This window comes from Panulirus ornatus, chromosome 28 (genome assembly GCF_036320965.1).
Source record: "Panulirus ornatus isolate Po-2019 chromosome 28, ASM3632096v1, whole genome shotgun sequence".
NCBI classification, from domain to species: Eukaryota; Metazoa; Arthropoda; class Malacostraca; order Decapoda; family Palinuridae; genus Panulirus; species Panulirus ornatus.
Genome location: NC_092251.1, coordinates 20,431,092 through 20,448,400, shown reverse-complemented (window position 1 = coordinate 20,448,400; position 17,309 = coordinate 20,431,092). Strand labels below are relative to the sequence as shown.

At 41.4% G+C, this 17,309-nt stretch overlaps 1 protein-coding gene across 1 annotated transcript; it reads left to right on the top strand.

The window, feature by feature from the left end:
- The first annotated feature begins 679 nt into the window (after positions 1-679).
- LOC139757887 (titin-like) lies at positions 680-15,955 on the top strand. Its single transcript, XM_071678808.1, has 10 exons — positions 680-856; positions 1,013-1,166; positions 1,724-1,783; positions 3,721-4,026; positions 4,147-4,452; positions 8,144-8,248; positions 9,131-9,328; positions 10,269-10,474; positions 12,620-12,719; positions 14,520-15,955. The coding sequence occupies exons 1-10, from the start codon at positions 695-697 to the stop codon at positions 14,708-14,710; spliced, it is 1,788 nt and encodes a 595-aa protein (XP_071534909.1). The 5' UTR covers positions 680-694; the 3' UTR covers positions 14,711-15,955.
- Positions 15,956-17,309: the final 1,354 nt, after the last annotated feature.

Here is a 17,309-nt window from a genome sequence, read left to right as displayed (position 1 = left end):
TCCTCCAGGATGATCATGTAGCGATGATCATACCTTCCCACATGATGATTATGTAGCAGTGATCATACCGTCCTACAGGATGATTATGTAGCAATGATCATACCTTCCTTTAGGGTGATCATGTAGCATTGATCATACCTTCCTGTAGGGTGATCATGTAGCAATGATCATACCTTCCTCCAGGGTGATCATGAAGCAGTGATCATACCGTCCTCCAGGGTGATCATGTAGCCATGATCATACCTTCCTCCTGGATGATCATGTAGCAATGATCACACCTTCCTACAGGATGATCACGTAGCACAGCATCATACCTTCCTCCAGGATGATTATGTAACAATCATCATACTTCCCACAGGATGATTATGTGGCAATCATTATACCTTCCTACTGGATGATTATGTAGCAATGATCATACCTTCCTACAGGATGATTATGTAGCAGTCATCATACCTCATACAGCATTATGTAACAATTATTATACCTTTCTCTGAGATAATCATGTAACAATCATTATACTTTCTCTAAGATGATTATGTAACAATCATGATACCTTTTGTGTTCAACATGAATATCACATCAATGTAAATTGACTCGCCTGTTCATTAAGCAGAACTCTGTTCAATCGTGATAAATGTTCTTTTGTTTTTGTTTGTTCTTAGTGACTGCCGTTGTTCATGTTCGGGTTTGTAACATGTTGATGTGTTTGGTTGATACAGAGGCTCCCAGATTTGAGTACGATGAAAACCGACAATGCCAACGTCTTAATGTGGGTGACAAGTGGCATGTTCCTATTCAAGTCATCGGTCACCCACGTCCCAAGATCACCTGGGCCCGTAACGACAAAGCTCTTGTGGTAAGTCTTATGTAACTTCATTTTGGCCCGTAATGACAATGGTCTTGTGGTAAGTCTTATAACTGTGTTGTATTGATAATACTGTACTCTCTGTAACTTCATTAAGTTTTAGAATCTAATGGTCTTAATTGCGCCTTGCCTCTCTTCATCATCCAGTCCACGCAACATATCGTCATCCACATCGATGAATCCGAGGGATCAACAGACATTGCCATTCAGAAGCTTGCCCTGGAGGACTCCGCAGTGTACACACTCACCGCTGAAAACTCTGCAGGCAGATCACAACTTAGTCTGAACCTGCGGGTCGTGGGTACGTACATACTACGCTGGGGGTGAAGGAGCCAACATTGCTAGGGTCATGACAACTCATAAATCACTCACCTGCATCTGGTCGCACAGTAGAGGTCTTTTCAGAGTGTAGAATCACCGTTTCTAATCCTAATCAGAATTTGATGATTATAGATAAGTCTCAGTTGTATGGTATGTGTATGTAACTGATGATTATTGATTGTATAGATGTATATAGTAGTGGTCAGAACTATTTGAGGTAGTGCATAGATTTCTATGACTGTTCGTATCATTTGCTATTGAAAGTGTTCAGAATTTGTATTAAATGTTAATATTCCATAACTTTACGATACCTAGGGTCATGTTAATTAACACCGTAGCTTCTCTTCAGAACTAACATTATATGGTTCAGTAATTTATGGCACGAGTTTAGGACTATTGAGTAGCTTATATTCTTATAGTTGATAGTGTTTAGAGTTATTGTTTGATGTCATAATAACCTTGTAGTTGTTACAACCCCCTTGTGGGCTCTCTCGCCTGCAACACAACCCTCTCCTAACACACGTCTTCATCACACAGAAGAAGAGAAGGAGTACCAAGTGTGCGCCCTTGAGGTCATAGAAGAAGAGGTCAAGAGGGGTAATTTCACCACCACACGTTTTCTATAATGCATCAGAAGTGTTACCACATTAAACACATAACTCTCAAATACCCGACATGCCCGTGTTCAACTAACTGATGTAACTGTGACTATTTTTTTTTAACCATCTTACTAATTATTTAACATTCGTTTGGTTGAAAAGATTTTCTTGAACAGAGTTTATTTGTAAGCAGTCAATCCACTCCTTCAGCTACAGTATGAGGTTTATCTCATACGTCTTATCTTCTAAACAGTATAAGAACTTGACTACATCACGTCTTTCAGTGACTGCATTAGAATCAAGATAATGATATGAAAGTATACAAACCTTCTGTAGTCTTCATAGACTGTCAGAATCCTCCATGATTCTCTCTAAACTATTATGATGGTATGTGATTCCTTTCCTCTTGTGTTCGTATGTGAAACAGAAACAGAACACCTCGGATAACATTCTGTATAACACTGTTGGCCTTATGATCTGCCTTCGCTCAGGGATGGCCTTAAACCATGAGAAAAAAAGTGACGCATTCTTGTGCCACCGCCCAGAGTCGAGCGCATAGGATCGAATCCTGGTTGTGGCAATCGGTCCACAGTAAACCCAGCTGCTCATCCACCCCATGGGATGGGGTGTGTATATATATATATATATATATATATATATATATATATATATATATATATATATATATATATATATATATATATATATGTATCGTCCCTGGCTCTAAGAATAACAAACGTGACAGTCATCTGGAATTTCTGAAAGTTACGGAAAATAATATGTTTTTGCGGTCAAGCTCTCGTGTTCTTCAGGAGGGAAAGGCACCTGAACAGGAGGTGACTTACTATAGGACTTGGTTGCATGAGTAATTATGACCGAAAGAAAACATTTGAGAAACTTTTTGCAGTGTAAAATCAACGTCTCATTGGGTAAAATTTTCTTTAAAAAGCGCTTCAAATTATTATGTTTTTTTCGACTTCTTTTCCCATCAAAGCCTCGGATGATAAGGCTTTGAATGCTTGAGAGTGTTTCACTCTCCTCAGTGGTCATAGCAAACCCACGGGGATGATTTGTGAAAGCAACAGTTTGTTGCTACTGAACTGGAACGAGTCTTTGGTAGGCTCGTTGGTCGGCCAGCCTGTACACGGGGCCCTCTGTGTTGACTAGCGCTGAGTTACGTGCTTTGGGCTGGAAGGGCCTTTATAAAACAGATGTTTCTCGCCTTTTTTTTATTATTATTAATGTATGCCTTTGGTATTTGACTTTTGTGACACTAACAATCACTTTGAACATTTTGAACATTTAATATCTGCACCGAGGTGTATTTTTGTTTGATTTTTGGTCTTGAGATATTTTTCATATCTAAAAAAGAATCCTGCTTTTGCTCAGCCATTTTTCTCCATGCTTCTGATTCACATCCTTGTTCTTGGCATCTTTATTATCCTGCTGAGTGGTTTTGCCAGTTGACTGAATTTTCCCCAGTTCTCAATGAAGAATCTTCCACTTAGTTCTGTTATCAATAAAAAGAAAACCAAAATATGATTTCTTTTCTAAAACATCGGCGATACAGTGTAGGTTCTGAGCACTATCGTAAGATCATATCTCACAGTGGTGGAGTTAACTTTCTTTTCAAAGTATACTATCAACACCAGAGTCCCTTGTGTTCAGTGAGTCTTGTATAAAGTAGGATTAATCCTTTCCAAAGTATGTTATTAACACGAGAGTCCCTTATTTTCAATGAGCCTTGTAAAAAGTAGGATTAATCCCTTCCAAGGTATGAGATTCGATCATCTTGCTATCTTCCCTTCGATATGTAGAATACTTCATGTTAACGCCAGGGTCTCACGCGAGATTAGTGCGAAGAGAATGAGCCTTGAGATGGTGGGTCTGTGAGACAGCAGCGGGACTGACTGAGACAATGGTTCCTCCCCACAGAGCGACCTGGTCCACCTATGGGTCCTCTTGACATCAGCGAAGTGACCTCTTCTTCACTCAAGCTCACGTGGCGAGCGCCGTCCTACGACGGAGGGGTCGAGATCACATCCTACTACATCGAGAAGCTGGAGAAGACACTCAAGCAGTGGCACAAGGTTGCTGAAGTCGGCGCCAATATTCGATCGTACACGATACACGAGTTGCTGGCTGGGCATGAGTATTTCTTCAGGGTATTTGCCCTCAATGCCATTGGTTTATCTGAAGCCCTTGAAGCGTCCGAAACCATTGTTCTCAAGAGCCCATTCGGTAAGTAGAAAATTGAAATCATATTCAAATTCAATCTATATTTGATAACGTATCAGTCATTAAACTATCTAGTTTTCAAAGACTCGTAAATGAGTATTTGAATCACCCTGATCGTTGCAGACAAGCCTGGTCCACCTCTTGGACCCTTCGACGTGAGCAACATGACCGAGGTGTCGCTACAGCTGCACTGGGATGAACCAGAGCACGATGGTGGCTCCCCCATCACTCACTACACACTTGAGAAACGCGAGTCTACCAAGAAGGCGTGGACGAAGGTCGGCCAGACAGCGGCGGCGGTCACGGACATGGAGGTCACCGGCTTGAAGAAGGGCGTAGCGTACTACTTCCGGGTGTATGCGTTCAATGCCATCGGCCAAAGTCCACCGCTACAACCGGAAGAGCCGATCACAGCAGGCAAGAAAATCAGTGAGTAGAGCACGTGCTCGGGGTACTGTCCACGTGGAACTAGCCGTGGGGGACACACACGCACACACACGCCCACACGTTCTGCCGATCACGAACGTATATTGCGACACCCGCACACATCGCCGAAGTCCTCAGTCACTCACTCACACTTCATATCGATAGTCTTCAAAATACATAACTACCTGTCCGATCATCTTCATGACGTACGTCAGAGTTGAGGGGAACATTCAGTTGTCATAGGACACTGATCGGCAGGGCGTGGCGGGCGGCCCACACATGACACACTGTCGTCACGTCACTAGACACATCTGACGTCATGACCAGACACTGTAGCTGACCCGTGGCAGCACCACCGCCGTAGAGGCAGCATGACCTGGGGCAAGCATGTCCGACACAGTGCCGAGTGGGTTACTGCCACAGTCTCCCGTCTGGTTCCTCCTGCTCTGCCCGACACCAGCAGGAGGAGCCAGAGGACTGCTGGCGAGTGGCAGGAACTCGCCCGAGACCCCACTGGTCCGCTAAAGAAGCTGGCACACATTCCATCACGGGCCTAGTCTCCCGCTCCCTCTCATGCTCACTCTCTCACAGATCTTTTCCAGTGTACAGATCCAGTTTCATAAACACTACAGGCCTGAAATTCATCAGTAACTCAGAACTGTATCCAATGTCACAACCACAGTCATAATCCCACTGTACACACAGCCTGAGCAATGAAGGAAGCTGGGGCCAAATTGTGATCCGACACTCCCTGGTCACCGTCCAAGCCAACGAACCCTCATTAGCATTTCCTTCTTGTACAACCTACAGCCACAGATCTACCCAAATGTTGAAGCAGACATCACTAGCAGTGCATGAACGTCATGATCATTATGAAACGTCGGTCAGTTTTGGACTTTTATGATCAATATCTTTCTTGGGGAACTACATCATACTCGAGAACATCCCATTATAGCCACCTGGAACTCAAAGATCCTAGATATATCTCGCTGGTTTATGGTAGATGATTACAAGGAATGACCCCGATAATATAAGTGATCAGGACTGAATAGCGTTGTCTCTGTGTAGTTCCCTTCATGATATCGTATAGACTTGAAGACCTTTCAAGTATCAGTAACGTACGTTTAGTGAGCATAAGAACAGATAATGGCAGCTTCTAACTTTTAGCTCGAAAAGTGGATGTCTTCACTGGGTAAAATAGATATTAGATTCCCCTCCTCCTCCTACCTCGCCCTTCTCTGTTTTGTCAATAGGGACAAAGCTATAGATATATACCCTATACCCCTGTTATACCACTATACGGAGGGTGACCAGGGAAAGGAGAGAACAGAAATATAGTCTTTTTTCCTGATTTTTCAGTTGCTTGAATGAACTTAAAGAAATTGATAGCTCGATTGCCACTTCTTTGCATAGAATTAGCTCCGATGGTAAAACGCTTGTTGGAAATTGTAAATGGTTGCCTCTTTTCTAGTTGTTTAGCTTTGCACTGAACCTAATCTTAGTGTTGGGTTACCCCACACTTAAGATTTAGATCCCTTGGTATCTAGTTGGGAAAGGAGTTTAGTTGTCCCTGGGGAAGTCTTTTAGAATGCTAATGTGCAGCATGTTGCATCAGAGGGAGGTTGCGGAAGGGAAGCAGCAGAACTGAATATAGTGAAGATGGAGTCCTAACACTATCTGATGAGACGTTACGAGTTGTCTGTGCCATAGCTTGTAAACCGTGAAGTCTTGTTTTGCATTACAAGCTGTGGAACTTGTCTTCGATAAGAAAGATAACTGAAGAAAAAGATTATAGTCAATATCTTGTTAAGCTGAATGTGGTCATCATGACTTCGTTCAAAATAAGTCTCATTTTTACGTGATCTGTTCATTCACTGACCATCAGACCTCATTATACTCACATGAACAACTTTATACACCTTAACACCCCTAAGAGGGACTCCCGTTCCGGCTTCTTCCCTTGCATCTGAGGAAGACATGAAGCGTTACAGAGAAGACGTGCTTGCAAAAGACGTGCTTGCAAGACGCGCTTGCAAACAATGCAAAACGTACATTCATGTTTCCTTCTCCCATCGCCTTGTATACACTATCCTTAAGTGTTGATATAGATAGCCATGGAGCCTAGGAAAGCCTGTGTTGATTAAAGGTTACACTGTGATTGGAATCGGTCTCGAGATGGTGACACCTAGTTTCGAAACTGACTTGCTTCATAATCCTGAGTGTATATATATATATATATATATATATATATATATATATATATATATATATATATATATATATATATGATCAAACGGTACGTCTGTGTCGTTGGTTCGAGTCTGTTTCGAAGCTGGTACGAAGCCTCCGACCCCATGAATGACAGATCACAGTATCGCCTTTAAGTCACACGTACTAACTCGTGGGATGTGCTACAAGCAAGCTGAAATAGGCCAACAAGACACCACGGAGGGTACACATACTATCAACGGTGATTCCATATGGTCATGTTACCCCATTGTTCTCCTGGTATACATATTAGATATATATATATACGGTGTCTCGGCATGAAGGCTTTGTATATCATCCTCAGTCATCTTACGTACCTCAGCCATATGAAGTTATAACTTTCCACTGGTCTGAACCAACCAAGGCAGTGACGCAATGGTCGCCTCATGGAGCTGTGATCCAACATATAACCCTGTTGTCCCAGTTGTGAGGAGCTAGGCTGTCTAACCCACATACTGAGAGTCGTTTTTATCTTTAGCCTTAACTGATATCTCTAATCCTCGTGTTGGTAATTTCCCCTTTACTTTAAAGGCACTATTTTCCTTTTTTTTTTTTTTTTTTTGTATTTTTCTTACGCTTTTGAAAATAGTGACTTCAAAGAATGCTTTTATTTACGTAGTTGATCATTTTTGCCACTAATGTGGGTGCTTATATTTTTGGCAGATTATTCAGTATTAGTTGTGATTATCTAGTGGCTCTACTTAACACAGATATAAGAAAGTTAACAATAGACAATCTCTTTTTTCAGTTCAGATATCTTCTGGTAAAATTCTGTAAAGAATTTTTTTCTTTATTGACAAAATAACCTCCATATAATCAGGTCCCTAGCCATATAATCAGCCCCCAGCTATATAATCAGGTCCCTAGCCCTATAATTAGGTCCCTAGCCATATAATCAGCCCCCCAGCCATATGATTAAGTCCCTAGCCATATAATCAGTCCCCCAGCCATATAATTAGGTCCCTAGCCATATAATCAGTCCCCCCAGCCATATAATTAGGTCCCTAGCCATATAATCAGCCCCTAGCCATATAATCAGCCCCCCAGCCATATGATTAGGTCCCTAGCCATATAATCAGCCCCCAGCCATATGATTAGGTCCCTAGCCATATAATCAGCCCCCAGCCATATAATTACGTCCCTAGCCACATAATCAGTCCCCCCCAGCCATATAATTACGTCCCTAGCCATATAATCAGCCCCTAGCCATATAATCAGCCCCTAGCCATATAATCAGCCTCTAGCCATATAATCAGCCCCCCAGCCATATAATTAGGTCCCTAGCCATATAATCAGGCCCCAGCTCACACCCCATCATGGCTCCATTGTAACTCTTTGTAAACTGTTTATCATGAGCTCATTTCAGTAAGGCCACTTGCCTGGTGTTGTGTCCTCTGTACCTCATGATTACGTTTTCCTTGATTAGCTCCTCCGACCAAGCCTAATGGTCTGCAAGTCATTGACGTCACGACGAAGACAGTGACGCTGGCCTGGGCACCACCCACGACCACGGGAGGAGCTGACCTTACTGGTAAGACTATCTGACACCCAGCTTCCCTCGTAAGCTCTGTCTTGATCCATATTCTCAGTGGTGTAAGAGAGGGTTAGAGTCATGGGGAAGCTCTGTGGTAACGTGTCATCATCAAGTGTGGTATAATTATGTATAACAGAGGGTTAGAGTCATGGGGAAGCTCTGTGGTAACGTGTCATCATCAAGTGTGGTATAATTATGTATAACAGAGGGTTAGAGCCATGGGCAAGCTCTGGGGTAACGTGTCATCATCAAGTGTGGTATGATTATGTATAACAGAGGGTTAGAGTCATGGGGAAGCTCTGGGGTAACGTGTCATCATCAAGTGTGGTATAATTATGTATAACAGAGGGTTAGAGTCATGGGGAAGCTCTGGGGTAACGTGTCATCATCAAGTGTGGTATAATTATGTATAACAGAGGGTTAGAGTCATGGGGAAGCTCTGGGGTAACGTGTCATCATCACGTGTGGTATAATTATGTATAACAGAGGGTTAGAGTCATGGGGAAGCTCTGGGGTAACGTGTCATCATCAAGTGTGGTATAATATATCTAGTGTGGTATAATTATGTATGTCTTAACAACTGCTTCACATCCAGTAAGTAGGCAGGATCAGGCACAGAGGCACAGGTTACCTGGTGCAGGTACCTTCTTACGTCAACGTATTGTCATTTAAGGAAAATCTTTACCGTAAGTAATAACATGAAAGTTTATGAGTACAGTATATAATTCAGTAGAGGGAACAGCTCACGCCACCTCATGTCATATAGTGAACTGTCTTCATATAGCATCATCCTATAGCAAAGAGTAATGTTCTCAGATCTTACAGCAAAGATTCGAAATCGAGAGAGGAATAGGCATGACCCCATCTAACCCTTTACAGGTTATGTGATTGAACGGCGGTTGACGACAGAGAGGAAGTGGGAGAGAGTGGACACGGTCGACCCTTCTGTCACTTTATTCTGCGTCGAGAACTTGAGGGAGAAGTCTGAATATGAGTTCAGAGTCTTCGCCGAAAATCCTGTCGGTCTGAGCTTAGAGGCCGCCATGACAGAGCAAGTCAGGCTTAAAACTCATGCCAGTAAGTCACCACCAAAGCGCTATCTGCATATACCAACGTCTGGGCTTTAGATCTAAGATGGTTGGTGGGTCATTTTTCACCCACTCGAAATGTATTGAATCTTCTTCATCGGATGTTTATTCTATGATCATACACGATTTCATTGCATGTATGGCCCTTGTGTGTCATACAAAGACCACTCATACTTTTCTTGGGTGACAGGAATATATGAATAACTTATGCTTAGAGGAAAAGAGGAATATATAGATAACCTATACTTAGAGGAAAACAGGAATATATAGATAATCTATAGTTAATGGAAAACAGGAATATATGAATAACCAACTCATGCTAGCTTATTCCTGACCAGGTACGAACTACTTAACCTTATCTGGATAAGACACAAACAGGAGTATTTTTAGTGGTAGAATACATACAAAAGAGACATTAAAGATAACAAGCAGTTAAACGTCTGATAATATTATGCGTAAAGACAATTGTTGATGTGTTCCAACGTCTTCAATGTCCAAGTACCGCAGGAAGAAAAGTATAACACAGTGACAGTGTATGAATGTGTAATGATATGGATGGAGTTTACCTACATAATTTCCCAACAATCCACAACCTGTTTCAATTCTTGGAGTATTACTGCTTCTGAGGAACGAAAGCTTAGGTAAATACTTGAGCAGATATTATCAACAATGATCAAGTGACACCATGATCCACATTACGCTGTAGGAGATGTAGTATTATATACATTTGTGTTAAGAAGACACCATGATCTGCAATTCATATGTATAGTTAACACTTTGTCTCGAATTCCTCCGTCATTCCTGAGCTCGAATTCCTATGTCATTCCCAGAGTGAATGTTTCTTTTTAGCCGATTTATATGATTTAGGAATGTATACGGTCCAGCATCAGTGTGGGTCGATGTCATCACCTCCACTATCGTCCTTCCAGCTCCTCCTTCACCGCCCACTGCGCCTCTCGAGGTCCGGCCCACTGGGCCCACCAGCCTGATGATCGAGTGGGGAGCGCCGGAGAGCGACGGCGGAGCGCCGCTGCTCGGGTACATCATCGCCATCAGAGACATCAAGAGAACGATGTGGATTGAAGTCGGCCAAGTCGGTGCGAACTTCACCAGGTTACACATCAAGGAACTACAGGTGGGTTGATGCAGATGCAGACAACACCAGCCTACCACTGGGTCATTTCGAGGTTCCTTCTAACAGTGGAAGAGGTCGGGAACATAATTTTTTTCTTTTTTTTTACGTTGGTGGCTTCAGTCATGGACAAATTTCCATATCAAGCCGGACCTTAATTGGAATACAGAGAGGATTGTGAAAGGGAAAACTAAGAGACAAGGAAAAGTATTTACGAATTTTAGAGGAAGTGTAAAACCTGTTTTTCAAAATATGCGGCAGGTCATAGTGATTGGGAGACATGAGAGGGTAGAGAATTCCAAGGCTTCGAGGTGTAGGGAAAGAAACAGTTATCAAAACGGCCCACCTTTGAGTATTGTGCCAATGGCCACACAATAATCATGTGACGCAGCAGCTTGCTGAGTATTGCGTGGACTGCCTATCGGTGTGGAGACGTATAAAAAGCAAAAGATAAGAATTACAGGCATTTCTATAAGTATTTATGATATTCCTTTTAATCAGTTTTAATGATAGATTATTTCATATGTTAAGAATCCTGTTGAGGAAAAAAATTACTTTTACTTCTTTCGAAGCCAAACGTTTGCCCGCGAGTTTATATCCAATATTATAAACAAAATCAGACTGATCTAGCCTTACGTAGCTACTTCGATGCAGACTGTCAAAGCTTTTGATGATTTTGATTACATTCATCAAGACTCGAAACCTCTTTCCGTATCTATACAAGTTATGGTCGTCTGAACGGCTCTCATAAGATTTGTTTCTCAGTCTGTGAATCATCCCAGTAGCTTGCTTCTGTTGTCTCAAAGCTGAACACAGTGTTCAGGAAGGGGCCTGCACCACTGTGAAGAGTGAAAATCTGTGTCCTAGCTTTGAATGTGAATACCCTGGCTATAAAGCCAAAAACATTTTGTTCGCTTATTCTTTTTCTACTTAAACATTTTGTTAACAAGGTTCTAGGTCATTGGAGATTATTAATCGCTTACCTACGTTATGATCATAAATGATTAGGATGTATTACCTGTTTATAGAAAAATAGACGTGAAATATACCTTTAGATACTGCTAGATTAGTCTGATGTCGGATATAGGTAAAACACTGGAGAAAAATGGTGTTACAGAATTGTAAATCGTTTAGAATAAAGTTTAATAACGAGAAATTAACATGGCTTCCGCTACAATGGATCTTGTCTCACAGATTTACCACACATTTTCAGTGCTTTATGTCATAGCTGGTCAAAAGTAGCTTTAGATGTAAGATATATTTTTAGAGGGCATTTGACCACAGGAGAGACTATTATATACATCAGTGTAAAGAGTAGGGTGAGTGGTTCCTGGTGAAGAAGGGTTTACGTTGATGATATGAAGTTTCACCATGGTAGTTTCAGCTGTTCATGGACGATGGATGAGGGAGGTAAATGTGAGGGACTTTGTATGTTTGTGATTCTGGAATACAGAAGGAAGAGTGTGGATATGTTGGATATAGGTAATTGGAAATGGTGTGTGGAGTGAGGTGGGTTACTTGCGAGAGGCATGACGCTGTGTGTGTGTGCATGTATGTGAGAGAGAGAGAGAGAGAGAGAGAGAGAGAGAGAGAGAGAGAGAGAGAGAGAGAGAGAGAGAGAGAGAGAGAGAGAGAGAGAGAGAGAGATCTGACTGAGAAGGCGGACGAGGGTGTCTTGAGATGGTTCGGGCATATACAGAGGATGAGTGAAGAGAGACAAACTAAAGGGATCTGTTTATCAAGAGTGGAGGAGCAGAGGGGATGGGGAAGATCAAAAAGGATACGAAAGGATATAGTAAAGGATGATATAAGATACTTTGACCTGAACGTTTAGGATGGCAAGACGTGGGCTTTGGATACAATGAATTAGTCTGATTTGGTATAATGGAGTAAGGGGTGGGCGACGCGACGTCATTGTCCTGAGCCAGAACATACAAACTGATCAGAATAAGCCATGGAGTAGTGCCTTCCTGTGGATGCTAGGCACTGGTTTCGGTACATCATAGGTGCATGACAGGATGAGATTGGATGTGTGCAAATGTAGCCACTTTTCGTTTGTTCCTGACTCTACCTTTTTAGGAATCTGTGTATGTAGAATCGAGTTACAGAGGAGAAAAAAATGTAATTATAATCTCTTACTTCACTCAGGAGGAACACGAATACTTCGTTCGAGTATTCGCTCGCAACGAAGTAGGGACAAGCGACCCACTCGAAAGAGACGAGGCTGTCAAGGTCATCAGGCCAGCGGGTAAGTACAGTCTATTTGTGGTGTTTATTCAACTGCTTCCTCGAATTACACATCCTGATCATTTCTCCATCTCGTACATTATTTCACATCGATGTTTCTCTTCTTCTGTGTCTCATTTACGTACGTTTTGCCGATCTTTCTGTGTCTTGTCATTCCTTACCATAATCTTTACCTTCATGGTTCTTCTTTCACAGTTTAAGCTTTCCGATGTTTATGGCTTGCGTGTGATTAAAACCAGTTCCGAATTTTTCTCTCTTTACATTTTCTTTCGCTCGAGTCCCCAGTTTTCTAATATCTTCCGTTTTATACCAAATCTGTGCTGAATGGTACTTATGGTCTACAACTTCAAGTTCTTCATTCTTCTTGTGTCTGTATTTGTAACTTGTCGTCAGGAAAACTCCAACCCAGCCAGAAAGGAAATTGGCTAACTTACTTCCATTACTTCCCTTTCTTTATTCAATGTTTTTCTTCGTTCACTTACTGCTTTTTCTTCACAAATTTCCTCGTTTTCTTACTTGTAATGTCTCTTCCTCTGGTCAGGCTGTTGATCCTTGAAACATCGAACTCCATCTGTATTGATCCTTGAAACATCGAACTCCATCTGTATTGATCCTTGAAACATTGAACTGCTTCCATTTTGTTTTTTGAAACATCCAAATGCTTGTATATTGATCTTTGAAACCTCGAACTCCTTCTATATTGATCTTTGAAACATCGAACTCCTTCTGTGTTGATCCTTGAAACATTGAACGCCTATATTGTACTTCTGTAGGTTCTTGAACCATCGAACTGCTTCTATGCTGATCTTTGTAACATGGAACTCCTTCTATATTGTGCTTCTATCGGTCCTTTAAACATCGAACTCCTTCTATATTGATCCTTGAAACATCGAACTGCTTCTATATTGTTCTTTGAAGCATCCAACTGCTGCTATATTGATCTTTGAAACATCGAACTCCTATATTGATCCATGAAACACTGAACTACTTTACTCACAAGTTTTGTCTGCTTTATATATAGGAATACATGTATACATATCCTTTAGATATATTTCTTCATATCTATACTGATTAGTACATTCTAAAGCACCCTATCTTTCTGTTAAACTGGAAGTTATTTGAACCCATTTTCCTATTAACAATGACTCACCGGTGGTGTTGATAACGAGACGTGGTTTGGACGCTTTGCACTGCTAATGCAGAGCATGTTTACTGGTGGTTGTTTACCTCCTCCAATGCCCTTAACCCCCAGCCTAATAGCAATGAAGGCCAGAATTACAGCTCGAATCATTTGGACTAAACATTAATCCCTCTGCAGCGGAGTTTGGAAATAACAGAAAATGTGTCACGTCTCTTGCCCAGTTGCTTTCATCCATCCCTAACCAGATCTGTTGCCAAATTGAAGGGAAATTGGAAACTAATGACCCCTCAATGATTGCTTGTTGCTCTGTTGGTAGTGAAGTGTAATAGCATGTTTGTGTCTGCATTTTTTACCCGTGTCAGTGACTGAAACATCGAATATGTACACAAGAAGTCATTCAGCTTGAGATGTAATCATAGATTAATGGATTTAAATGTCGATCATATCTGTAAAGCAGTCATGATTCCGTGTTTGTAATCATTCAGTGATGATGGGTGTTCCTTCATCTGTGAAGTATATTGCTGCTATGTTCACAGTTCTTATTGTAAATATCTTTCTGTTGGAATGAGCCATTTAGTTAAGCAATGACTGGCTATGCTCACACTGTGCTGAGGATGTCAGGTGTAGATTTTCCTGTAATGTGCTTGGTCCTTGGCACAGACTTCACGGAGATCCCCGAGGACGACGAGGCGCCCTCACTATCATACTCGACTACAGAGACTCTCTCCTGGATGCGGGAGGCTGGTATGGACGCTGACATCTACTCCTATGCCCGAGGTCGTCTCCTTAACAGAGACGAATACTTCTTCAAAATATGGCATCGTGGAATGGATAAACTCGGGGAAAAATAGTGACTTTATATCCAATATTATTATTCTCTTATTTCTTTTTTCTTTTTTATAGATTTTTTTTTTTCAAATATAAATCCTTTACTTTAGTATTGTTGAAAATATACTTTTATTTGTTAATTTCTATTCTATATTACCGAATATGGAGATATATCTCCTTACTTATGGACAGGTCATAGATTGGTGTCCACTCTCATTCCTGTTATGGAGAACGCCCTCTTATTTTTTTTTTTTTCTTGCGAACTGAAGTTGTATCAACTACTTACCGATAAACGTAGAATTTTCTGTCATGGATTCTCGACTATAATTACTATTACGACTCGAGGCTTCCGCGTTATGTTAAGGTTGCTGGAAGCAGCATTTTTTGTAAGAGAAAGATTTGTTCGGCATGAGGTCCTAGCGGTGCAGTAGGAATCTTCTGTTCTGCTCTTTGTTGATGACAACGTCTTCACCATTACCTTGAGATGTTCACCTGTGCACCTAGGCAAGAAGAGACCCGGAAGATTCCAGCTGTGATATTTCCAGTGGCTTATAATGTGAAACATATATACATATATATATATATATATGTATATACATATATACATATATATATATATATATATAGTATTGTGCTGCTGCCTCTATAAGCTAAGATTCCAACCCCGTGGACCAAATCTTGGAGCCGTACAACTCTCAACGACTGATATATATAAATCCCTATTTTTGTGTACTGTATAAATACGTCATTGTATTCGTCCGACCTGCGACTCAGGATTATGTGTAATTATGTTATGATGGTATCTGAAGGGAAATGTTTAAATGGTAGAGTATGATTACTCGACAATTACATTTACTATGTATGATCCTAGCTGTTTTGATCTGAATGTACTGTGATATGCGAACTTACCTAAGTCTGCTGAATATTTGCATAAAAAAATATCTATTGTTCTTTATTTTGTGTTGCATTGTTTATTTTTCCCAAAATTTATGGTTGGGTCGCAAGCCTTTCCAGCGAAATTTGTAGATCAGGTGCCATTCTGCTGCTGCTATAAACTTAACATCTTTTTGGCCCGAGTGCAGAGTCCGCTGAGGCTTGCTGATCCCGACCAGCGTACTAAGAACGCCGAGTGGGTCACACGTTGACAGGTCACAAAGCTGCTGCAATTATTATTGATTATTCCATCCATTTGTGACCCAATAATGACCCACCCGGCAGCCAGTTTTTCTAGGCTTGTTGTGCAAATTGGCAATAAATTGTTTAGATGATGAGGTAGTTTTCTTCACTCCTTAACACCTGAAAGCAACTGCACAAGACGTGACATTGAAAGGCCTCGGAACATATACATATCAGAGCTAAACACACATGGTGAGAAAGAGAAAGATTGCTGAAGTTTTGGCCGGTTGCTGTAAGGTTCTCGGCCTCCCTCCCACCCCCCCCCGTTGGCAAAGGTATGGATTGCCATGAACTTTTGAAATCAGAACTGATGATTTTTGAGCCAGTATTGAGTATATGGAATGCTGTGTGAGGCTCCTGCTTTATTGCTCATACTGTGGAACAAAGGCTCTCGTATTTCGCCACCATTGGCAATGGTTAGCACCCCGTATAAAAGTTATCACTGAAGTTTTTATTTGTTCCGTTCATAATTCCCCAGGACTCCCTTCTTGAAAGGCTCCTGGTTTTACGGCAGGACTCCTTTTCCAGGAGCTCCCATCAGCTCCTAGGTTGCGCTACTTCCAGTAGCAGGGGAATGATAGACTCCTTTAGCGCGAGAAGGTCATCAACGAGACTGTCTTCCTATACTCGCAAACAGACGATCAGACAGCCTAGTTGAAGGTGACTTCTCTTTCGCAATGTAGCCACAGTCAGGTGGAGTCCGATATATATATATATATATATATATATATATATATATATATATATATATATATATATATATATATATATATATATAAAGACTAGATGACAGAAGCTTCCGTGCAGCTGTTAAGCATTACCCAGAATGTTTATTCATGAGCTGAAGTGAATGCAGTTGAACACATCTTACTCCCTGACTGTTTTGTGAATGTTGAGGTTTATTATACATAATGGGAAGTGCAGGAGCCTGAGCCAATGAGGGTGTGGGCAGCCCAAGTGAAAAATGTATATATTTAAGTGTGTCTGAAATAACGGGAAGGGAAAGATTGAACTCTTGAGGCAAAAAGACTAGAAAGAATGGAGTTCTAGCTTTGGAAACCAATTAGAATAATTGGATTAAGAATTAGAGTTGTCTGTTGAATGTCGGGGTCACAAGTGAAGCATAAGTGTAGGGAGAATGCGTATGTATGGAGGCAGTCCATGGTGTATGAGTGGATGGACCAGGGAGCTGAGGTACGGTGAAACACGACGACTGGATGGGATCAGATGCCATGGGATGCATGAAGGAAGGGCTGATGATGATACGTTTTCCTCTCACGGGATATGTTATTATATAGCAGAGACAAGAGGCGAACTTTGCATTATATCAGAAATGTGCATTGAGTGTACAGTATATAGAGAATTGAATCATCAGATGAGTATATGAATCACTAGATACTCGGGTATGGTGTCATGCTGGGTCGTAATAGCAAGGGTTAAGGAATA

Coding starts and splice junctions, on each gene's coding strand:
- LOC139757887 (XM_071678808.1), top strand. CDS start 695: ATGTTGATGTGTTTGGTTGATACAGAGGCTCCCAGATTTGAGTACGAT. Junction 4,453..8,143: donor CACAGCAGGCAAGAAAATCA/GTGAGTAGAGCA, acceptor TTCCTTGATTAG/CTCCTCCGACCAAGCCTAAT. Junction 9,329..10,268: donor CAGGCTTAAAACTCATGCCA/GTAAGTCACCAC, acceptor TCGTCCTTCCAG/CTCCTCCTTCACCGCCCACT.